Source organism: Salvia hispanica, chromosome 4 (assembly GCF_023119035.1).
Source record: "Salvia hispanica cultivar TCC Black 2014 chromosome 4, UniMelb_Shisp_WGS_1.0, whole genome shotgun sequence".
In the NCBI taxonomy this organism is placed as follows: Eukaryota; Viridiplantae; Streptophyta; class Magnoliopsida; order Lamiales; family Lamiaceae; genus Salvia; species Salvia hispanica.
Genome location: NC_062968.1, coordinates 22,593,828 through 22,617,991, shown reverse-complemented (window position 1 = coordinate 22,617,991; position 24,164 = coordinate 22,593,828). Strand labels below are relative to the sequence as shown.

The window sequence follows — 24,164 nt, the reverse complement described above, 5'->3', positions numbered from 1 at the left end:
TATTAGACCATCTCCAATCATATACCAAAAATGAGACCATCGGCTAACACCATCCCACCGCGGACGACCGCTCGTCCGTCCCGCTTTCGCCGACTCCGATAGCAGACGAACGCGACGTCCGAGCAGCTAGCCGGTCGCTAGGGTGTGCGTTCGTCCGCTATTGCACATGCTCTTAGTAGTAATATAAATAGACTAATTCACAGATACAAATCACTGTGATTTTGCCTTTGTTTCACTAGATTCTTCTAAAAAAAATTCATTTAAATACATTTTCACTGTTATCATGATTCGAGGTCTACTGGTCGAATCGAAATAATATAGCATAGAATCAAAATTTACCCAAAAACTCAACCTCAAAATAACGAAAGGGACAAACAGATATTAACTAAACTGTGGTTTTTTTTTTTTAATTAAAGAAGAATGATGCAAGCATTGTGGGCTTCTGCCAACTGATAAAAGGCATCACCTCTCAATCAGAGGCAAAACCTTTTCTTTTTTACAGACATGAGAATTATATAAGAATTGGGGATCCTTATTGGTCATATGTATCAATATACTGTAGTTTTTGGGAAAAATACTAAGGTACAACATCTCTAGCTCCGCCATGGCCGCCACGGCAACATCTTTTGTACTCTTCCCCGATTCCATGGTGCGCCAAAAAGAGCTTCTGCACGATATAAATATATGCAAACACCCATCAGTGCCAGAAATACAAGTGTAACTCTCATCTTGCAAGTATTACAGTCCAAGAAAATGGACGGACGCACAACCCATATGAAGAGATATTAAGAAGCACAAGTTGTTGTATCACTAACCAATTTGATCAGACTTATAATTTTAAAAATAGTGAGAGAGAGAAGGAACACGGAGATTGAAAGGTTTTAAGATGAGTAACGAATGTGGAACTTTCTGAATCGGATGATGCATCGTGCATTAGAATAAAAAGATGCGGAAAGTAGACCTTAAGCATTCCAGGCTAGTAAACTCTGATTCCTACTTCCATTCTATTCATTTGTTTGGTGTGATGGAATGAATGAGGGAATGGAATGCAAAGGAAATCCAAAGAAATTAACATTTTATTCCACCCTCATTCCATTCCATCATACCAAACATGGTTTATTGATTTTCAAATTAGTGATTTTATTGATAAGCAGTGGCGGCATAAGAATCTGCGTGAGAAACAGTGTTGCATATACGGGTTTAGACAAGGAAGGAATTCAGTAAGGCAGCAGTGTATCACGTAGACACTGAATTTTCAACAACAGATGCAAACAAAAATTGCAAATAAAATTCTTCATTTTATTACAGACTCCACCATTGTCAAGCAAAAGGCTCTTGAAGTATTCATTATTATATTATAGATATTATAGAAGACTATATGGAATAACTGACCTCTTTTATTCTCCTTTCCAATCTGTCAATTCACTGCTGGGTACATGTAGCTTTTTTAGTCTTTCTTCAGACTCGATGTCATTCACTGTACCCCGGCATCTAGAAGATCCACAATGACAAGCTAGTCGTTCACCAATTGAAGAAAATCTGCCACACAAGAAAACATGAGTACACTTGTTGATAAAAAAAAGTATAATAGCTGGATGAGGTAGAAAACCTGTAATCATATGTTAGTTCTTCGCCATAATTGATATCTCGCTTCGCGAATATAATTATGTGGTTGTTGTCATTGACAGTAATTACTCTTGAATAACAGTTTGACTGAAAGAGGAAACAGTTAGTCTTCTGCAGGAACTTAAAAATAAACGATAAAGCTGCTAAATTCAACACATACTTCACATGAGTGGTTAATCAACTGTGCTATGCTTCCCGCTTTGGTGGCATCTAAAACACGATTATCATCAACCCGAAAAATATAGGTTCCAGCTCCCTGCACCGGAGAAACGTTAGGATAATCCAAAAATAGGTATTTACTGGCACTTTATAAGCAGTCTTATGTGAGATGAAATACCGACACTCAATAATGATGCAGATTTACAGCTGAAGGTCATTCAATATGTGAGAGTTGAATAAATTGCAAACATAAGGAGTAAAAAGAATATCACAAACAAATGGCATTTTAATAAACTAAAGAGAAAATGCAATTCTAATAGGAAAATTGGATTAAAAGTAGAAACTTACCACTAATTTATCGTAAGATAAGTGTTCTCTTCTGTCGGCTACTGAACCCCGAATAATTTCCCCAGTATACTCAATCACCTTAAATGCAACAAAATGCCAACTTAATATGCAGAACTTCAGAAACTAGAAAGAAATGGTTTGTCGTAGCAATTTACCATGTCCCCAGCTTTATACGGAAGTTTAGTGAACACACCAAAACCATGTATACGAGACTTCCCTGTGGCCAAATTATTTTCAAAGGTAAATGATTAAATAGAGCACTTCCAAATGATCTATTGGATCAAAAGACAAGATTATGGAACTCGTGGTCATGAAAGAGAAACCTTAACCACAATTAGGAATCAAAACTAAACCACTAGTATAAGAAATATTACCATATGCCAGTCTCCTCCTATAGGTCTCCTTCATGTGGTTGTACTTATCAGCAACTGAAAGAAACTCGCGAGATGACTTTAGTTGCAAGCTTCTTAACTCCAGAAGGTCTACAGAGTGCTTGGAACCACCAGGTTCACTGGATGACGTTTTGTTCCACAAGGGCATATGATGGCTAAACCCACCTGGTATATGTGGCACATTCTCCACATACAAGCGCTTTGATGAAGGACCATCTTGTCCATTTTTTGCCCGCTTCTTCCGGTAATCATAAATTTCTAACAGACAAGGAAAAAGAGAAATCAGATACCCATGCAGACAGTGCTACTGTATTTCCAAAGAGATCCTCTTAAACATAGAACAATCCTACTTCCAATCTTAGTTATGGAGTATTTAGTGAACTAGCTTACACCTATTTGTCAAGCTAACCAGATTTTATGTCTCTCCCTTACTAAATTCCACAATAGAAAATTAATAGCTATATAACACGATAAGAGGAGAAGATATTTTCTATCAGACGAAAACTGGAATTCTCATCAAAACTTGGGAGAATGGTAGATAAGAATATACCAGTACGAGCGCAACCGCTAGGGTTTATAGGTGGAATATATTCAGCATGTTCATCTTCCTTTTGAACAACTCGTTTGTCAGAAAGCATATTTTCAGTAGACTTTGGCCTGTGTTTCTGACAGAAAGAAAGAAGCTGAATGGACTGATCCTCTTCATCCTCATCAAGAGGAGCTGCATGGACTCTATCCATATCCTCAGGCTACATATACCATACACGAACCAAGTAAGGAAAGGAGTTTCCACAACTAATGGAGTATGCTTAAGCACATCGTATAAAATATAAATACACAAACATAATACCTCAAGGCAAAAGCCGGCAGCACGTGCACAGAGGGGATGGAATGCCACACAGCAATTAAAGTCGGTGCACTGAAGAGACATGATATATATAAATATAATGGAATAGATTCATAATTTCAAATTTTCAGAAGAAGAAAATAAAGATGAACATGGAAAAGTTTCTATAGAAGCATAGTCAAAAGAATATGAACTAACATAAATGTCAACTAACCAAACCAATCACCAATACATCCCGTCAGTAAAGTTAATAGATTTGTTCCACACTGGGCCTTTACTTTTCATGATTAATTAGATAGGTGATAAGTATTTTTATCCTCATTACTAGGATTCCTCAATCCAACATTTTCCATGGAATATGAATTAAGCAAAACTAGATCACACAGTAGGAATTATCAAGGGCCTTGTGATATCCTAAAACTCCAATCCATCTAAGTAAACAAGGGACTAACCTATACTATAATCTAAGCTGATCCTCAAAAGTAAACACCACCCTTAAGAGGAGCATAAATTATTTTTCAGGATTACTGATCCCAAAAATACGCTGCAAGATGTGTGACAGCCATCAGTAGAATTTGATGCAGAATCACAGATGGACCCTTTGTGTCAAACGACAATATGTACTTGTATAAAACACATTATTAAACTCAGATAATGAATTCTGTTAAAGTTTGGGATCCAAAGTTGAAGAAGGATAGTGTACAAGAGTAACAAAACTAAGCAACGTCACCAGACCAAAAACACACATATCAAAGAATGCATATTTAACACAAATTGCCAAACAATCAGCTAAGCACAAAAAAAGGATCTACCTGTATGCACGCTCCATAAGAAACGTGACAGATGCTGCAAATTAGCTTCCACCGATCCTTCACAGAAAATAAGAACTATCAACTAATGTTCAATCATGTAGAGTTCTTAACCAATGCCATCTCTGTGATTGGTAATCAACTGGGACACACAAAATTAATATTAAAAGAGCCAAACCTAGAAAGAGGGGAGATACCTTATTGATCCGATCAATCCCATCAATAGGTTCCATTTTTTTAATATCTGATAAACACGTTTCTGCATGAAAATAGACAATTAAGCTAAGAATTTTAGTTCCAAAAGGAATTAGCTATGAAGTTGTAGGGGAAAAATAGAAACCTGGAATCCATATGGCACAAGCCAGATGAGCCCAATGGCCATCTGCAGTGGGTTTCATAGCACCTCCTGAAGTTAAATTCATTCAGAACATTAAGCTGGTTTAATTTATTGATTATCGAATACAAACAAATGGTCGAATGAAGAAGTTGAAAACTTAAAGGTGGTATAATCTTAAAGTAGTAAAATTAAACGTGGTATCAATCTTAAAGTACCTACTACAGGACAAAGGTAGCATTGAGGAGATACAGGTGCTCCAGGACGACATAAGTTGCATAACCAAAGCACTCCACCACTGGGCTCTAGTTCACCATAGCATCTAGCATGCACCTGAGCAGGTAAACAGGACAAAAAAATGAGAGAAGCCAATAAAAATCCAAAACAGTGAAGTTGCCATATTCTTGAAACAGAAAATTAAAAGCAAGCAAAATTTCTGGAGTACAAATAATTAGTAGCATAACATACAGATGGCAGGATATCAGTCTAAAAGTGTTTTCGACAACAAAGTTAGCTGATGCAAAGTCAGGCTACCTTCCTCTGTAAAATCAATTTACAACAGAGAACACTCACGGTAGAGCAGTTTAAGGAACATCAATTGCATAACTTCACTGTTCAGTATAAGAAAAGATTTTAAGAAATTGTGAAGCTGCGCGATATCAGAAATCAGGCCATAAAGATTTTTTGCAAGCTTCTATAACTTGTGTGGGTGGGTTATCAGGAAAGGGAAGGGGAATAAGAAAATCAATGCAACCAGCAAAAAGTTCAAGCAATTGAGAATAGATTTAGAACTAATAGACATAAGAACGGCACGCAGCATGGTCATGGTAAAACCATTGAATCTCAATACAAGAGTCTTGCCAACAAATCAAGCAACACGATTTTTGCAAAAAACATTTTGGAGTTCCATAAAATAAAAAATTGAAATCAGTTAAAAAGGTATTAATTAAGTAGCAAGTTTCTGTAACATAAGTGCATAACACTGAGAATAAAGAAAATAAAATAGGAAAGCTATTTATAACAATGGTTCCTTGACAGAAAGGAGGACCAACTCGCTGTATTAATGTATATAACGGATCAATGCAGTTCATTTAATGACAAATCAGATAATAAATGTCCCAAGAATCCAAGATACGGACTTACCATCATCCTGCATTTGTCACACTGAAGAAATAAGTTGTTCTCGTACTCCTGAATTATATATTCAAAATCATTATTATTCAACACATGAAATATAGTTTGACTGGTAATGAAATTATGTTTAAATATATTAGAAAAAGATGAAGAGAACCACACTTTCTGTTAACTCATGCAATCTAGAGCAGAAGAAATCATGAAATGACAGAATCCAACTGAAACCTGAGTTAGGAGTCAATCCTTTTCCACAAAAAAAACTACCTCATCCATATGGCAAACATTGCACTTGTCAAGGTCCATCCATGTAACTGTAACAGGTCGGTAACCAGCAGACGAGTTTTTCATTTTCTTACAGGCCAACTGGGAACCCTTCGCAGCTGATCGGGAATTGGACATCTCCTGTAAAATATAATACATTAATATGAAAGCATATGTGATGCCATGTACAGTTTCGATCCGCCACAACAAATCAAATGAGTCATGCTCCAGAGTAAGTTAAAAGGTAACAGCAATTCATCCATCCCTAATATAATAAAAAATAATACTATGAGCATTCACTCAGACACTCTACAAGCCTCAATAAGGTAGTACCCGGTGTGTATAAATCAGTCAACTGAGATAAAAGATTTCACACATTACAAATTATTAAATGATAAGCAGCTATACTGCATACTTAAGTAATAGAGCCTGCTTGATTAAATTACTGAAACCCAAAACAAAAAATTGACGTCGCATGAAAATCTGGGGGATGGTAAATTGCACTACTGATCATCATTTGAAACACTACTTATGTGATCTTCCCAATATTCTACAGTGAGATGTTGCGATTTCAAGATCTTCAAATTTGGTTATCTAAAGAAATAAAATTTGCTAAGTTCTTTTTATCTTTTTCTTCACATTTCACCATCCATTCTCGTCAAAATATTCCCTTCTTCTCCTCCTCACCTCTTCAGCCCCCCTCACATCCGGCCCATGGCCATGGCGATGTCGGGGCCGGAGGCCACTCCTGCGTTGGAATGAGACCGGGTCATTTCCCTCCCTTTGCTTGTTCATTTTCCGCTTTGCTCTGGTAACTTGCTCTTCGTTTCCCTTTCTCAGCTTATTGGTCTTCTGCTTCATCATGGTAAGCTTGATGGTTGATGGGTGCGTAGATCTGAAGGAAAAGAGATGTTTTTGCAATGTTGACAGATTCGATGAGAAAAGGTGGTGAAGCTTTTAATAAGAGTGTAAATGGAATAGCAAAAGTTGTGCAGACAAAGAAGGTAAAACTCAAAAGGCAAGCAGGGAGGGACGGAGGAAAGTGCAATGAAGAAGACAAAGCCAGTAAGAGAAACGAGGTGACAACAAAAGCTCAAGACGTCAAGAGGAAAGAAAGAAGCAGAACAAGAGCCAGAGGTTATAAAGAAAATGGAGATAAAGCAGGAAATCAACTTGCAGAATAAAATGGCTGATTACAAAAGATTAAAGTAAATGGTTGAGATGAGTTTCTCCATAGACCGCCGCCGTTTAGCTAAATGAGGTATTTTTAAGATTTAGGGTTTTGAAATCAATGCTCACCAACCTTTTTGGTACAAGAGGTCTTAATGCAATGACTTGTCACATTAATATTCGCCGAAGTTAAGAAATGGGAAAACAACTCTGCATACCAAATGGGCTATAATTACCCGAAATATTTCAAAATATTAATTTCTCTTATAGTTAGAGAAACAGTGAGTTGCATATTTGAGCGAGAAAAACTAAGAAGAAAATAGAATCTAGTTGTATCCAGGTACACAAAAAATTCAAGGCAATTCCTTTTTTATATATAAGAAAGTAGAATGAAATTGGATGTACCGGTACATGAGAGTCCAACTCATTTCTGTTCATTGAAGCACTTGAAAAATAATACTCATTTTAAGCATCACATAATTACCCATGTAAAGTTCTAAAAGATACTCAATATGGAAAGTTGTAGACCACTAGACCAAAATAATGAACACTCTATAGGATACGAATTTATTTATACAAGATATATGACAACCAAAGTAGATAGTAACATAGTATAGACTAGTAAATAACCTACTTTGACAAGGTTAAAATGGTGTTTGGTAAATAAGTACCTTTATGAGTCTGGAAACCTTTGGGTGGGAAAAACCAAACATATAAGAACCAGAGGAAAACTTCTGATCAGCTTTACAGTCTTTATTTCTGATTTGCATGATCCTGATCTTTTTATAAATTTTATTCCAGCAAGCTGATGGTGTTGGTCCATTGAACTGCAAAATAAAGACAATAAAAACAAGACAAAGCTTGAGTGAGCAGGCTCATGAGTAGGCAGTAACTAACTGTAACAAGTCCAGACTTATAATGAAACAACTATGTCTCAATAATCTACAAGGGCTGCCTAGGCGCCGCTTTGCCTTGGGTAAAAGTTAAATACAGCCAGTTGACCGATATAAGCTCCCAAACCATACCTAATTGGAAGATTATAGTATTCCAACACATGAGACAAGGTGGAGCGGTTTTGGGAGTGGAATGCAAATGTTGTAATTGGGTGAACAGTAGAATGCGACAGAGGACAGTTCGGGAGTGGGAACTAGAGTTTGGGATTTTATTTTCTCAATAAAAGTCTCTGTGCTGAATGAGGTGGGCAAGTGCTCAATTCCATGTATTTCTGCGACGAGACACGTCAATGTTCTTATACTGGAAATGTGTTGCCGGAAATGCTTGGACATTTGTTTAAAAACGGCAAGATGTTGGATCAAATTATGTTATTCACCCTATTATTTATTTAATGACCAAGATTACAAAGTAAGGCTCCTGCCACCATATCCATTATTAAGGTTCCTTCATACAAGATTATATTTTATATGCCATTCTCTCTCAGAAAAACAAGAGGACAGCCAGCTTTAAAATCAGGCATTGGCAGGATTACTCTTCGACAGAAATTCACAAATTTACCAGTTTATTTTAAATATGAAACACCAGATACAAACCTCAGGCAGGGAAGGCATGACTTCACGGAATGAAAATAGAATGGCAAATAAAAAGGAGGACATATAGGGAAAGGTAAAAGGTGCCATGCAAATTTGATAAGATAGCTTTATCTGATACCTCTTCTCCATTATCTCCTTTAACTTTAAATAGAGGTTTGGTCCTCGAGTCGACATCTCTTAGTACTTCCATCTCATACATAGTATGCAACGTTGGATCTGAAGTAGAAAGTGAAATGTAAAATGGTAGCAGTGATGAGGGAGTAAGAAGTAACACATAATTTTAAATTATTAATTTACCTGTTAAAGATATAAACTTCCTTACAGCAGTGTATCCCTCAGGCCATATGTATTTCTCATTTTGGAAATTACTGGAGTCTCTGACAATCTTTCCTGCATAATGATTCACATGCACACACTGAATTGTCAATTATGATGTGAGCTCCTGCCTCGTTAAATATGCTGGATTAATTGATACCACGACATGGTCAAGAAATTAACTAATAAAGGTCCTGAGAACTAATGACCATTAACAGTAAGTTGCAGCCTTGAAGGTCCTTACAAACTATTCGAAAATACAATGTTGTGCCCAGACCAAAACTAACAGGGCCTAATATGTAAAGAGAAAGCAACAAATGCAGCCACATATTATCAATATGAGAAATTAACATGACTTACCAAGGCTTACTATTTGTAACTCTCCACCTTCCAATTTACAGCTTGTGAGATCATCAAGTTTCTTAAGTATCTCATCATAACTCAAAGACTCACCATCCGAGTGAGCACCATCTTCATTCACCCCACTTCTATTATCCTTTACATCACGGTCAACACCATCTCGCAGCTGTTGCATTTTTACCGGTAGCCTCTGTTCACTAAGATATCTGATCACAACAGCTAATTCAGAGAATTCCAAGGAATTGTACTAGTGAAATAAATGACAAAAGAATTTTAATTGCAAGTGATAAACAGACATCTCATTTTTATTCCTAACCTAGAATTTTAACATAAACACCTATAATATTTTCACCAGAAAATTGAAATGTATAAACATTGAATGTCTTCCACATGGTGATTTTGATCCAAGAAGTACAACAACTACAATGCCAGGATTGCCAGAAATACATTGGTGCAGTATTATTCAGCCATTATCCGTGTCCCAATTATTTTCACTGGGGATTGAATAACCACAAATGTTTCAACTTTCAACAAGCACAAATCTTAAGAATTAGGTGTCTAGGCTCTAATCAGCAAAATAATGTTTCAAGTATTGTGAGTAAGCATGCCTATGGAAAACATGAAAAGCCAAGCAAAATTCAAAACATGCAAACGTCATACTTAGAGTTTGCCAGGTTCCGTCTCCAAATCATCCAACACAACTGAACACCCAGTTTGCTGATGCACTTCTTCATATTGAGGCTCAACTGGTACCAAAGGCATCTCATTTACCCCGAAATCCAAACACAGAAGGTAGGCAGTGCTAAGGTTTAAGGTCAAATCACTTTGGCTATGAGGAGTAATATTTTTTTTACAGAATAGACACAAGAAACAGAAAAATTAAGAAAATACGACTAAAAGAAGCAGACATGAATTACGAATTCACGACCATCCTAAGCACATCCATGTCGCTTGAGAATATCTGACAGCATTTGTACTGAACATAAAATATAGCATGAAAATCTAAGAATTCCGATTAAAAAAACTCACACTTTTGCCTCCTCCAATCCTCGAGCAAAAGTTGGTTTCTTGCACTTTGAATGACATGAGGAAAGAAGGCCCTTGAGGAATTGGATAACTTGTTTGCGCGGAACCCTGATAAAAAAAAAAGCAGATATAAATGAAGTAGACTGAATGGTGACAAATTTTTAGCAAAACAATCACTCTCCAAAGAATCTTCAACTTTAAGTCATAAATAATACCTAGCAAAATCATAGGTGCCAAAGAATTGTACAATCACAGACTTTTCTCCAGAAAGTTTGTTCAATCCCTTGTGTTTACCCACATGAGATTCGTCTAAAACAATTGCCGGCCACACAGCATGTCCTACATCAGAGAAAATAGAGGTAACAGCATATACTTAGAAAACTTGCATAAATTAGAAAGTAATGTGACAGACCGACAATTACAAACTAACAAAAGAGGAAGCTCAGGCAGCCAGCATATATAACAACAGAAAGAAACAGTACATGGGAGAACACAAATTCCCTGATCCCACAAAATCAGAAAATATGCTACAGAGAGTAATCATATTATAAATAATCAGATTATGTGCAGGGGCTGAAAAAGATGAGCTTGCAATGTATGTACACGGAGTGAAACAATGACATGCGCTTTTAATTTGTTCATAATATTTAATTGGGACTAAATTTAAAATTCTAAGCTCCTGGTGATGTGAGAAAAGGCAAAAAACCCTTTCTGTATCGTCTTACTATCTTAATGATATCAAAGTTTATGAAACCTTTCTATCTTTACTTATTGGAACCCATCAGATATAAAACTCTTAGATGAAATGAACTAAACTACTGAACTATAATGATCAGGTAGTGCAGTCCACTGGATAGACCGGCATTTTAACTTAATGTAAAGCCAGAAGCAGATAAGAGACAAACCAGTAAGTTTGGCCCAAATCAGATCACCAGTTTCTATCTCTTGGCAATCATCATCTAAAGTGGCGGCCAAAACCATCATCTCATTAGCATCAAGTTCATCAGCTTCCGGGCTCTTCTCACATAACTTCAACCCCATACTTTGCATCTCCTTTAAAGAGATATGAAACTTTATACGTTCTTTAGATAAAACCAGATCTTCTTGCTCTCCATCCTCATACTTCAACTGCATAGTTCCCCCCACATATTACCAATGTGCCAGGATTAACTTAGTCGCATGATATAGATACACGTTAATAAATTAGTGTGAGGTAAAAGAGAATTTACATGGTGCCGACGAGTCTCATAATTGTACCCTGTTATATGGCCAGAATACCAGCTTGCATCCAGTGGCCAGTACACCTGTTCCATTCAGCAACAATTTGAACATGAAATGGGAGGAGAGATTAATTACATGTAAAAGTTATACAGATTGTCCGATTATTTCCACAGCAGATCAGTAACTGAAGAAATGTAATTATCACTGTTATTGGTTATTGAAGTTCTGACCTTGCATTGTAACTCAATGAACTTGTCTGGATCAACTCCCTCGAAACTCAGCCTGCACCCAAACAACAAAGTACAGACACCATGAAAACATCATCAACCTGTGAACTTGAGCACAAAAGGCTAGAAAAGGGACCGACACATACCGGACCCATTTCTTCATCCGTCGAGCTCCTGAATTCTTTACAACCGTCTCCGAAGAATCAATTTTTCGTTTTTTCGTCTTGCTATTATTAACAATCCTACCCGCATTCCTAGGTTCCCGAACATTTTCACAATCAGTTTTGTCAAGATCATCACTCAACGACGTTGGATCATCTGATTCTCCCGACGACTTACAATCACTCCCCAATTCCACATTCCGAACCCTCCTCCGCTTCATGACAGCCCCCTCCCCCCTTCCGTCAGCCTCCAATTCCGCATCCAAAAGCAGCCCCTTCATAAAATTGGTGCTCTCCTCCCTCTTCCGGCGCCTCGAGTAAACTATACCGAACTGAGACTCCAGCGTGATAGGGGGCTTCGTCAATTGACCATTGCCGTTGGTTTGCGGAGGCTTCCGCGCTGCAGCCTTGACCTTCTTCGATCCGGAGGCGGTGACGCAGGGAGATGTAGCGGAGTACAAGTCGCAGAGCGGGATGTACTTGAGGGGCGCTCCGCCCCTGGGAAATTCATCATCGTCGCTGAGCTTCGCACCGCCGTTTTCGGGTAATGCCATGGCTCTTCTTCAATCCCTCTGGCTGTGGGGAATAATTGGGTAATTTTTTATTAGGGTTTTTCAATGGTGGAGCGAAAAATTGATTTCCCGCCGTTGGCAGCTGGAGAGTGAGAGGGGCTTCTGTTTCTGCGGCTATATATATAGTGCTTCTCCTTTGACATGTGTGAATTGCAGAGACAAATAAACACTTCTTCTTCTTCTTCTTCTCTCCAACAAATCCTTCTTCAATTCCCATTCTTTTCGTTATTTCGATTTCTTTACACACTTATATTTTCTGTATTTCCATCTGTGATTATCTTTAGTTAAACAATATTAGTAACAAATTCGATAATCGTCCCTGTTTTTCTCGAGAATTGGGCAAATCTACAGAATTCAGTTAATGTGTGCGAGTTTCAAATAAAATAACCAACTTGTGATGATTTTTTCAAAAGATTTTCATCAATTAGAATAATACTACTAGTATTAATTTTCAAATATGGCCAGATATTGTAGTACTAACATTTACACGTGCAGTTTTGTGCGAGTTACCGATGAGCTATGTTTTAGATATTGTCGGGTCGGATTCATGGAACAAGATCTTAACACAAGTCGAATCAACCATTTGTGCGAGTTATAAAATGGAGATAGTTTAGCAACGGACTGTGTTTTAGACCTTGTCGGGTCACAATTAGTAGTACTATCATCAGCGTAGATCCATGCAAAAGGATGATGATACGGAGTAGTTGTTTGTGCGTCAAAACGGAAATAGGTTTGTAATTTAGATGTCGTCGACGAGTTTTTTAACGTGCATGTTACTTTCAAACACTAAGGAGTCGGTTGGTTCTAGTCATGGGTTTATAATATGTTCGGGCTTCAAATTGGTTTTTAATCGGGATGTGCAATTATGCATATGATAACATTTGTTTGGTTACATCATGGAATTATTTAATGAATACTTATTCAGGTGTTTGGTTTCATTTGTTTAGGAGACACATATGTTGAAATGACTTTTATGTCCCTAGGGTTGTATTCTTCACTCAAATTTGGAGCAATATAAACGCAGCTCCCTCCTTATTTTTCAGCAGCAGCAGCGGGAAAGTTATTTGGCCGTAAAGATTTTCTCCAAAAGCGGCGACTTAGCAAGTCTCTCCGAGGTTAGAAATTACCTGGTTGTCGATATTTTTGTGTTTCTTTCGTTTTTTTGCACGTTGAAGGACACGATTCATCTGTTAAATTTCAATTTTGTGTTTCTTTCGACTTGAAATTTCAATTTTGATTTTCTGTAATGGTGACTTTATTCATCTGTTAAATTTGTGAAGACCAAAACATCTTTGGTTTGTAATGGTTTAAGAGATGCAAATGTCATTCATTGTGTGGTTTAATAGAAATTCAACGTCAATTTGTAGTTTGATTGTTTGGTGGTGGTGGCTTAATTTGTTGGTACTGCAACTATTTAATCACTTGTTTAGCAAGTTCTCTACTTGTTTTTGCTGGATTTTGAGTTTTACAAACTGTGACTATGCCAAATCTTGACTGTGAATCCTACTATTTCTTCCATGCTTTGAAGCTATGGCCGATTCTCGAAGAGTTGGCCCCAATGCTAACTGCAACCAAGGCACTCGAGGAACTCAAGGTTAGGGTAGTAGTGACCATACTCATGTCTGTATACGAGAACGTCTTGTGGCACAACAAGGGTTGTAACTTTGATTTACTGTTTGTCTAATGTGTCCCAGGGAGTAGCCAAATCCGCAGGCACAGTTATCAGAGGAATGACAGAGGGCGTCGTTCTTGGACTGACCGCGAAGAAGCGGTCCTCATCTCTGCATTGAAGGATCTGGTGGCGCAGGGGTGGAAATCGGACAATGGGTTCCGAGGTGGCTACTTGAGCAAGATTGAAGAATGGATGCAGACCGAATTTCCGAGAACTGATATAAAGGCCAATCCACATATTCAATCTAAGTTAACTGCGTTGAAAAAGCACTACAACCTGTTGCCAAACATCCTGGATCGGAGTGGAGTTGGTTTCAATGTGCACGGAGATTTCAAGATTGACTGCTCTGATGATCAATGGGATCAAATCGTGAAGGTTTGTGGTCCATCTCAGACTCTTCAAAATTGATTCTATTGCCTTTGTGCATTGTCAATTCATCTAACTATGTGCATATTTTGAATCTGATTAATAGCAAGACAAAGAATACCGTGGAATGCGCACAAGGTCTTGGCCATTCTGGGATGACTGGAAGCTTATCTTCGGGAAAGATAGGGCAAATGGACGTAATGCTGAAGGAGTAGTCGAGGCTGCGAATAATAGCTCTCCAAATGAGCCTGTGACTGAGATCGGAGAGAGTACTGATTACCTCCCAAGTTTTGATGATTTCATAGGTGAAGAGCAAGTTCAAGAAATGTTTGGGAACAATGTTGTGGATGATAGTAGTGCTCACAGTGGACAGAACACAAGCGGTCCCTCACAGGCTCCTCCAAAACCGAAGCGCAAACGCAAAGTTAGCGATGATGATTCTGGCTTCATCGACATGCTAGGAAATATGCACACTGAGACGAACGCGCGTTTGGACACTCTGGCAGCGCGGATTGGCTACAAAATGGATCTCGGGAAAGCAAGAAAAGAAATCTTTCGTTACTTGTGCCTAGGAAAGGTAATGAACTCTTCGTAGACATTATGATGCCACTACTTCTGTGAAAGAGGATGTCATTACTTGATTAGATGATTCATCACCAACAACACTGTGTATGATAGCTGAAAAGAAAATACAGAGTTAGTTCATTTACTGTTGGCAAACAATAAGAGAAGAGATAATATTAATTCAAATTAAATTTCCATAGCTTGAAAATGAGGTGACAAAATAGATAATACAAGCGAATATAACCTGCTGCCACTATTCAAGTTCATCCACATAAGTGTCTACCATTGACAAAATACAGTTTCTAACAACAACCATACATAGGCGACAAAAATGCCGAGACATAGTCGAAAATGAAAATAACAAGTCAGTTACCCTAGAACAATTTTCCTAACACAATTCCTAGCAATAACAACATTAGACCAATGAAACACAACACATAGTTCATCCGGAGTTCAGCTTCACATCGGGCAAAACCACTACAAACAGCTGCAGTTACAGACGCGCTTCTTTTGGTATCAGAAGCACTGCTGACTTCTGTAGTTACAGGCGTGCTTATTTTGGCCTCAGAAACACTGATGTCTTCTGCTTTAGCTGGACGATAAACTTGATTCAATACGTAATTTGGCATCTTCCCATCTCCATGTCTACTGTGATAGTCGTCACACCATAAGAAATAGCCCGAATGTTTTGAATTGATGGGGCATTTGTAGTACCATCTGCCGTTGTGCTTTGCATCTGGTCCAGCACAGAACAACGACATCTTGCCCCCGCCACAAAGACACTCGGGTATCATATCTCCTCCGTCAGCGGAGGTCGCCATGTGGCTGCTGTAAATCATGGCAAAAGAAAAATAGTGTGAAAGGTCAGTAAGTAGGATAGGTTCAAACATTAAATCAAAATGCATATACAAATAAATCAAGATCAATCTGATATATATGAAAATACACACATTAGTCCACATAGAATTAGCCAGATCATCCCTCATTTGAGTCCACGCTAGACTTGTTTTGACTTGATCAACGTATTCAACATCACCATCAGCCTCCTCATTGACTAGATTATGGGGTGCACCATCAAGTTCTTGTTCGATTGGGTCGTTCAGCATCTCACCACGTATGAAATTATGGATTAAGAAGCATGCCATAATCATCCGAATTTGGATCTTAATCGGATAAAAACTCGCGCTGCGAAGAATGCCCCATCTCATCTTAAGAACGGCAAAGGCTCGCTCGATAATATTACGAGCTTTACTATGACGCAGATTGAAAAATTCCCGCGCATTTTGCGGTCTTTGATTGCCATCACCCCATTCTTTCAAATGATAACGAACATTCTTGTATGGGGTCAAGAAACCTTCAGAGTTTGCATACCCATTATCGCACAAAAAGTAATTTCCTAAAAAAAACCAAATGCAGTTTTTAGTGATGTTATGAGGTATTAAACAAACAGAATCATTTTTTTTTAAAATTCAGCAAGTAGCAAGGATTAAGGTTTTATTAAACCTTTGGGAACCCTCAATCCCCCTTCTCTACTAACAGCATCTCTAAGCACCCGGGAATCACCGGCTGAACCCTCCCAGCCGGGAAGAAAATATATGAATCTCATTCTGCGGTCACAGGCTGCAAGAGTGTTGGTCGAGATTTGGCCCTTCCGCGTTCGATAATGCGGCTTATCCGCATTACTAACGAGGACATTTATATAGGTCCCGTCCAAGGCGCCAATACACCCCTAATGTGAATCACAAAAATTTTGTAAAAAAATACACACCATCACAGTGAAAATTAGTTCAAGGTCAAACAATGGAATACACACGTAATAGATTACCTTAAAATGTTTCCAACGAGAATCAACACAATTGTCAGTCACTGGCTCTAGTTGAGGCAGTAGAATGCCATGAAGCCGGAGGATCGCTCTCAAAACAAGATGAACATAATGGGAAATTGTTTCTCCGGATCGCCTAAATTCAAAGCCAGATATACGAATTTTCTTGTGGTGGGCTAGAATGCCTAGGAAAATAGCAACTTGTTCCTCTAGTAACACATACCTACCATCTCGCAGCCCACCAACGTCTCTTAAAAGAATACACAAACGACCAAATGCGTTCTTATCCATACGTAGGTTATCAAAACAGTCTACATCACTGACTTTCAAGAGCCTATTCATATGATTCACTTGCGGCGGTATCCTCTCTTTCAATGAATACCTAATTAGACGTTGTCTCGGACGACGTCTAAATCTCGTTCTATTTTTCAATTGTAAGTAAGTAATGACAATCGCTTGTAATTTTAACAGATTCACTAATTCTTCAATCATATGGTACACGGCGTGGGATAAGCGAAATTGAGGGGCCATCGCCGCAAAGGGGATTAGAATAAGTGTGATCAGTTGACTGCACAAACAAAATGTTTAACAAATGTCTCAAGGGGGTGAAGAAATGAAATTTGTACACGGTTTAAAATTCAAGCGGACAACAAGCAAACGTGAATGCAGTGACCCACGACGACAAATAAAATAAATAAACCCAAGATTAATTTGGCACAAAATGAAGCCAAGTCCTCTAGTTTGAAATCGTATTAATTTGTGAAATTGCAAAAGAAAAACCCACATAAGAATTTCATATTCAGAAACTAGATCTAGAAAATGAATCCACCAAGATCCATTAAATACGGTCAAAAATTTGAAGAATTTAGTTTAAATTCAAGAACTCACCTTGTGAAACACAATGAGTGCTCAAACGGCAAATTGGAGTTCAAGGCTTTGGGCAGTTTTCCTTATCTCAGCGATTTGGGGCTTTCCTTATCTCATTCTGAAATTCAAAATGATGAAGTGAGGAAGGGTATTTGGGAGAAACAATGGCCTTATCTGGAGCGCAAGTCGATGCAAGATAATAAACAGCCCAAGATGTCCTGATAATAAAATGCCGAAAACTTAATGAATAGTGCGGGCCTCGTGCGGGCCGCTATTATAAAAACGGGCCACCAAAAGTAACCAAATGACATGATTTGTTCAGATAAATATTATAAACCTGAGATAAGTTATTAACCAAACGACTCCTAAATGATAATAGGGTCTCGCCTTCACCTAACTCATTTCACTCACATTTCATTTAAAACTAATATATACAAGTGAGACCCCTATTTCACTAACCTTTTTCCATCCACTTTTCTTAACATTTCTTAAAACCCGTACCGCCTAGGAATGAGACTCTTAATGGCGGACGAAAGAGTATATGACTATGCGACATCTAAACCACAAATATTTGATTCATTCTTTCTAGTAATTGCAAATCTCATGTATACTAGTATAGCTATATTGTCTTCTTTAATTTCTAATGAAGTTATATTATAAACCCAGTTTAGTAAAAATCTATAATACACTAGTTACTAGGTCTATGTTGTAACTTCCGGTGTAAGATCTTTACAAGTTAGGACAATATATATGATGAGACTTGTATTATCATCCGGATGGGTAACATTGTCTGAGTGAGATAAATTATCCGATCGGCGGTCGGATAAAAGTTTATGACTCACTTTTCTTCACCAATGCAAATCACCTCGTCAGTTGATATTTGTTCTCAATTAAACAACCCAAATGGATAAAAGTTTCATGAAACATCCGGCCGGGTGCCAATTCCTACACAATATTACTCGATCGGGGACCTTTCTCTAAATAAAATTTTATGCCTCACCCGATCGGATATTTCTCTGTGGAACAAGCGACTTCATCCTTATTCTCCGACTCTCGTGTGAGTACCAACTCTTGACCCATTTATGAAAAATATCTCCACGTGACTCACAAAACATTATAGAATGCACTCATTTAATTGAAGAAAACATTGCATACTTGATTCACATTATCCTCCACTGAGGTCTTCTCTATGTAAAATGTTGACTTTAACACACATTGACTCAAACACTGACTTTTGACTTAATAGTACTATGAGATACCAAACACATGTTATGTTTTTTTTAGCTATACAACATAATCATCTTGCCAAACACATGTTTGAATCAAGATAAAATCTATATATGAGTTTTATCTACCCTATGCAACATGACCTAATGATCTTAATTTATGTAACTGCACGAAGCCTAATTAATCAAATCGAGTCGAAATCAAAATACTCACAACACAATTTTTCTATTTTAAAGAACATAATAGTAGTAATGATTATTACATGTGTGGCAAAGATATTCAAAGATATGGGACGATTTGAAGTTGGGACGACTTGAGATATGCTAGCTACAATATTATTGAGAAACGTTAATATATATAATGCGGTTAATAACGTAAGAATTGAGTTATAGTACCACTGTAAATTAATAAATCACTTTACGTATGTGATTATTATTTTTTAAAGGCAAAACACATTCTTAGGTCCTTATACTTTAATCAAAATGTTCATTAGGTCCTCGTACAATTTTTTGGTTTTAATAGGTCCTTATACCTTTCTCATAAATTTCATCACATCCTCGTACAATTTTTTCGTTTTAGTAAGTCCTTATACTTTGATTATAACTTTTATTAGGTCCTTATACAATTTTTTATTTTAAAATATCTTTTACTTTTATCTTAGATAATAATTTATATTTAATTAAATTTAATGAATCTTTTAATTTTATTATTTAACTTATCTTATGATTAAAAATATTCAGGGAAACGTATCTTTCAATATAAATATAAATAATCAATTGAAAATTCAGATAGTTATTCTAAAAAAAACTTAGATTTTAATCTTCAATCATCACGGTTAATTTTTTTATTATTCTCTACAATTATTGAGATTATTGGATAACAAGATGATATTATCTTTATAGACTATGCTAAGTTAAATAATGGAATATTAAAAAGTTCATTAAGTTTAATTAAATTTAGATTATTATCCAAGATAAATGTAAAAAAGTCCATAAAATAAAAGATTGTACAAGGACCTAATGAAAGTAATGATAAAAGTATAAGGACCTACTAAAACGAAAAATTGTACGAGGACTTGATAAAAATATTGTGAAAAGTATAAGGACTTATTAAAACGAAAAAATTGTACAAGGACCTAATGAACATTTTGACTAAAGTATAAGGACCTAAGAATGTGTTTTGCCTTTTTTAAATAATAAAAACCTGCTTATCATGACTACTTTATAAACATCAACAAACATATATAGATTCCACCGTATCATTTTCACACAGACACACAATGGGAGCTATAGCAAAACTTGTTTCATATCCCGACAAATTAATTTCGATTTTTTTATTCGAAATTATGCCGGAATTAATCCATTTAGGCATATTAGGCCTATGCATTTTTGTCAAATACTATCAAATTTTCACCACGCGGCGTAGCTACGCCGCGGCGGTGAAGAGCATCCGGCCGCCGGATTCCGACGAGTGCAGCGTCTGCTTGTCGGAATTGGCGACCGAGGAGTGCTGCGAGCTGGCGGCGTGCGGCCACATGTTCCACCGGGGGTGCGTGGAGATGTGGCTGAAGGGCTACGTCTCGACGTGCCCGCTCTGCCGGGCGGAGGTGGTTCCAGAGGCGGTGGCGGCGGAGTACCGGCGGCTGGTGGCGAAAGAGGAGGATGATTTTGTTGAGAAGGAGTTTGCTCTCGTTTTGTTGAATGCTTTGAATGTTGGGAGATGTAACAACGCATATTTTTGAAGGTGAATTTTTGTTCACGAAATTGAAATTGTTACCAAATTTAATCATCATTACCATTGATACTCATGGAAACTCATTGCACATAAGTTTTATATTGATTATATAACTTCTTTTTTTTTTTTTTAAATAATGTGTTTCTAACAACTTTAAAAAGTACTAGTACTAGTTTATAAGTTAATGTCTGAATTTTTTTTAAAAAAGTGTTGGATATTACTAAATTATTTAGGACAAAAACTATTCTAGGAAAAAAAATTAAAAAATTCTAAAAATTTGGGGGAGATTATAGAAAACCCCAAAAGTTGATGTAGTTTGAGGCAAATTATTTCTATTAAAACAACGTCGTTCTAATGCTTGCCACTTATTTCTATTATAAACACGAAATATAAATTTGGAGGAAAAAATAAGAAAAACTCATAATTCATGTATTTTTATTCAAAAATAAAAGTTTGGAGAAAAACAAGAATAGTTGAAAGTTTGTATATTTATAGGGAAATAACTCTATTTTAATCTAAATTGCACTATAAATTTTTTGGGGGCCAGTTTGGAGTTGGGACTTGAGAATTGAGATAAGCCAATATTGTTGAGAAAGCTTATTACTCCCTCCCCCTCCGTCCACAGAAAATAGGGCAATTGGTGTATGTCACATGTTTTAATGTAGAATTGGTAAAATAAAAGAGAAGGGAAAAGAGTAAGAGATGAAAGGAGAAAAAGTAAGTGAGAAGTAGTGTTAGTGGAATGATGTGTAGGGTTATTATTTGTTGAAAACTTTTCATAAATGAATGTGCTCTATTTGTTTTGGACAGTCAAAAATGATAAATGTGCCTTGTTTTTTGTGGACGGTGGGAGTATTTATTTTAATTCATAATTATTTTTTATTTAAATGTATTGTGATTAGCGCCTTTTCTACGTATTTTTCGGAGGCCGTTAGTACTTAGTAGCACAAGACTTGAGTTGTTTAAATTAATTAATCGTTTTAATTCGAACTAGATTAGAACTTGGATTAAAAACCTCAATAAATATAGATTCCACAAATTATTTTTACACACACGGTTCTAAATTTCTAATCGATCGTCGAGTTATGGAAGCTATAGCGAAACCTTTTACTTTTTATCGTGGCATATGTATTTCGTGTTTCTTCTTCATAATTATAGTGAAATTAATCCATTTAGGCATATTAGCCATATGCATTCTTGTCAAACACTTTCAAATTTTCACGGCGCGGCGTCGATATGCCGCCGCGGTGAAGGGCAGCAGGAGGAGCCTGCCGCGGCCGCTGCCGGGTTCCGACGAGTGCGTTATTTGCTTGTCGGAATTGGCGGCGGCGGAGTGCTGCGAGCTGGCGGCGTGCGGCCACAAGTTCCACCGGGGGTGCGTGGAGAGGTGGCTGGAGGGGCACGACTCGACGTGCCCGCTCTGCCGGGCGGAGGTGGTGCCGGAGGCGGTGGCGGCGGAGCACCGGAGGATGATGGCGAAGGAGGAGGATGATTTTGCTGAGAAGGAGTTTGTTCTCGTGTTGTCGGATGTTTTGGATGCTGGGAGAAGTGACGTTGTATTTTATTTTTGTCTAGTTTTTTTTATGTGATTTTTTTATTGAAATTTGTGGAGGTTTGGAATTTGGAATTGCCAAATCTTATTATTCACGCTACTTTAGTTATTTAATGATTTATGTACATACTTTATTAGAGTAGTGATATTGGGAAAGTGCTCATTAAGTATATAACTAGAGAACAAATCACAGCCACAAAATCAAGAAAATCAAGGGCTAGTTTTAACACATGTGATTTTCGAATTTGAAGGAGAAATCAGTTCACTCTATCACAGATTTACTTCACTATACAAGGCGGGGGTATAATGGATATTTCACTAATAAAATTAGGGTTAACAATTGAATTAATTTCTCATTTGCAGAATTCATCTCCCGCCATCCCTGCTCATCCCGTCGCCTCCATCCCTGCTCATCCCGTCGCCTCCATCCATCGTCGCCGTCGCTTCCATCCATCGTCGCTGCAATCGCCGTCGCCTCCATCCATAGTCAAACAATGAATCCAAATGAGAAAGATTTTTCAAAATGTAAGTTGTTCTACTAGTTTCTGATTTAGATTTCTCATTCTGATTTAGATTTAATTTTAGAATAAAAGTTAGTTTTGAGAATTCTGCAAATTCAAACGACGAGAGTTTTTAATAAGTGAGATATGCAGTAGTTTATTATGGAATCCAAATTGAACAGAACAGATGTTAGTTTACAGTTAATTACTACAGTTAACTACTTCTGTTTTTTGTATAGGTTTTGATCGAAAGAAAAAAAGAAAAACAACAACCGTAGACTCCGATCGTGAGTAACAACTACCTGCTCTGTTTTTCATTTAGTGAAGTATTACATTATTAGAGTGAAGTGTTTGTGATCTATGCTTATTGTGCTTTGTATTGAGCATGCTTGTATTGCTTTGTTTTTCCATTTCAGTGAAGTAAAACATGGTTAGAGTGAAGTATTCCATTGTTAGAGTGAAGTGTCTGTCATCTATGCTTGTAGTGTTTTGTTTTTCCATTTCAGTGAAGTAAAACATGGTTAGAGTGAAGTATTCCAGTGTTAGAGTGAAGTGTCTATCATCTATGTTTGTAGTGCTTTGTTTTTCCATTTCAGTGAAGTAAAACATGGTTAGAGTGAAGTATTACCGTGTTAGAGTGAAGTGTCTGTCATCTATGCTTGTAGTGCTTTGTTTTTCCATTTCAGTGAAGTAAAACATGGTTAGAGTGAAGTATTCCAGTGTTAGAGTGAAGTGTTTGTCATCGATGCTTGTAGTGCTCTGTTTTTCCATTTCAGTGAAGTAAAACATAGTTAGAGTGAAGTATTCCAGTGTTAGAGTGAAGTGTCTGTCATCTATGCTTGTAGTGCTTTGTTTTTTCATTTCAGTGAAGTAAAACATGATTAGAGTGAAGTATTACAGTATTAGAGTGAAGTGTCTATCATCTATGCTTTTAGTGCTTTGTTTTTCCATTTCAGTGAAGTAAAACATAATTAGAGTGAAGTATTACAATGTTAGAGTGAAGTGTCTATCATCTATGCTTGTAGTGCTTTGTTTTTCCCTTTCAGTGAAGTAAAACATGGTTAGAGCGAAGTATTACAGTGTTAGAGTGAAGTGTCTACCATCTATGCTTGTAGTGCTTTGTTTTTCCCTTTCAGTGAAGTAAAACATGGTTAGAGTGAAGTATTACAGTGTTAGAGTGAAGTGTCTATCATCTATGCTTGTAGTGCTTTGTAATTCCATTTCAGTGAAGTAAAACATGGTTAGAGTGAAGTATTCCAGTGTTAGAGTGAAGTGTCTGTCATCTATGTTTGTAGTGCTTTGTTTTTCCATTTCAGTGAAGTAAAACATGGTTAGAGTGAAGTATTCTACT

The 24,164-nt window shown here is 37.1% G+C and overlaps 3 protein-coding genes across 5 annotated transcripts; 1 reads left to right on the top strand and 2 right to left on the bottom strand.

The window, feature by feature from the left end:
• Positions 1-381: 381 nt before the first annotated feature.
• LOC125222916 (histone-lysine N-methyltransferase ATX2-like) lies at positions 382-12,744 on the bottom strand. 3 transcript variants are annotated; one of them, XM_048125804.1, is made up of 26 exons: positions 11,923-12,744; positions 11,780-11,831; positions 11,558-11,632; positions 11,234-11,456; positions 10,544-10,667; positions 10,332-10,436; positions 9,396-9,508; positions 9,303-9,329; positions 8,925-9,017; positions 8,746-8,843; positions 7,752-7,907; positions 5,914-6,051; positions 5,659-5,706; positions 4,734-4,848; positions 4,522-4,587; positions 4,379-4,440; positions 4,185-4,241; positions 3,376-3,444; positions 3,076-3,274; positions 2,508-2,783; positions 2,289-2,350; positions 2,134-2,211; positions 1,787-1,882; positions 1,610-1,713; positions 1,393-1,539; positions 382-667 (listed from the first exon to the last, which is right to left on the bottom strand). In XM_048125804.1, the coding sequence occupies exons 1-25, from the start codon at positions 12,489-12,491 to the stop codon at positions 1,398-1,400; spliced, it is 3,147 nt and encodes a 1,048-aa protein (XP_047981761.1). In that variant the 5' UTR covers positions 12,492-12,744; the 3' UTR covers positions 382-667; positions 1,393-1,397. The 3 variants fall into 3 exon arrangements, with proteins under 3 accessions (XP_047981761.1, XP_047981760.1, XP_047981759.1); XM_048125803.1 differs by having other exon boundaries at positions 9,303-9,499; XM_048125802.1 differs by having other exon boundaries at positions 9,303-9,508; positions 11,923-12,743.
• Positions 12,745-14,127: 1,383 nt separating this feature from the next.
• On the top strand, positions 14,128-15,254 carry LOC125220673. Its single transcript, XM_048122825.1, has 3 exons — positions 14,128-14,167; positions 14,204-14,556; positions 14,654-15,254. The coding sequence occupies exons 1-3, from the start codon at positions 14,128-14,130 to the stop codon at positions 15,140-15,142; spliced, it is 882 nt and encodes a 293-aa protein (XP_047978782.1). The 3' UTR covers positions 15,143-15,254.
• Positions 15,255-15,377: 123 nt separating this feature from the next.
• LOC125185271 lies at positions 15,378-16,736 on the bottom strand. The gene is made up of 3 exons (XM_048081781.1): positions 16,615-16,736; positions 16,062-16,507; positions 15,378-15,939 (listed from the first exon to the last, which is right to left on the bottom strand). Exons 1-3 carry the CDS (start codon positions 16,715-16,717, stop codon positions 15,916-15,918), a joined length of 573 nt encoding a protein of 190 aa, XP_047937738.1. The 5' UTR covers positions 16,718-16,736; the 3' UTR covers positions 15,378-15,915.
• Positions 16,737-24,164: the final 7,428 nt, after the last annotated feature.

Coding starts and splice junctions, on each gene's coding strand:
- LOC125222916 (XM_048125802.1), bottom strand. CDS start 12,491: ATGGCATTACCCGAAAACGGCGGTGCGAAGCTCAGCGACGATGATGAA. Junction 4,849..5,658: donor GTGACAAATGCAGGATGATG/GTAAGTCCGTAT, acceptor TTACCTGCTCAG/GTGCATGCTAGATGCTATGG. Junction 2,351..2,507: donor TAGGAGGAGACTGGCATATG/GTAATATTTCTT, acceptor ATTTGGCCACAG/GGAAGTCTCGTATACATGGT.
- LOC125220673 (XM_048122825.1), top strand. CDS start 14,128: ATGTCTGTATACGAGAACGTCTTGTGGCACAACAAGGGTT. Junction 14,168..14,203: donor CTTGTGGCACAACAAGGGTT/GTAACTTTGATT, acceptor AATGTGTCCCAG/GGAGTAGCCAAATCCGCAGG. Junction 14,557..14,653: donor AATGGGATCAAATCGTGAAG/GTTTGTGGTCCA, acceptor TCTGATTAATAG/CAAGACAAAGAATACCGTGG.
- LOC125185271 (XM_048081781.1), bottom strand. CDS start 16,717: ATGAGATTCATATATTTTCTTCCCGGCTGGGAGGGTTCAGCCGGTGAT. Junction 16,508..16,614: donor GGGATTGAGGGTTCCCAAAG/GTTTAATAAAAC, acceptor GGTTTTTTTTAG/GAAATTACTTTTTGTGCGAT. Junction 15,940..16,061: donor CTAATTCTATGTGGACTAAT/GTGTGTATTTTC, acceptor CATGATTTACAG/CAGCCACATGGCGACCTCCG.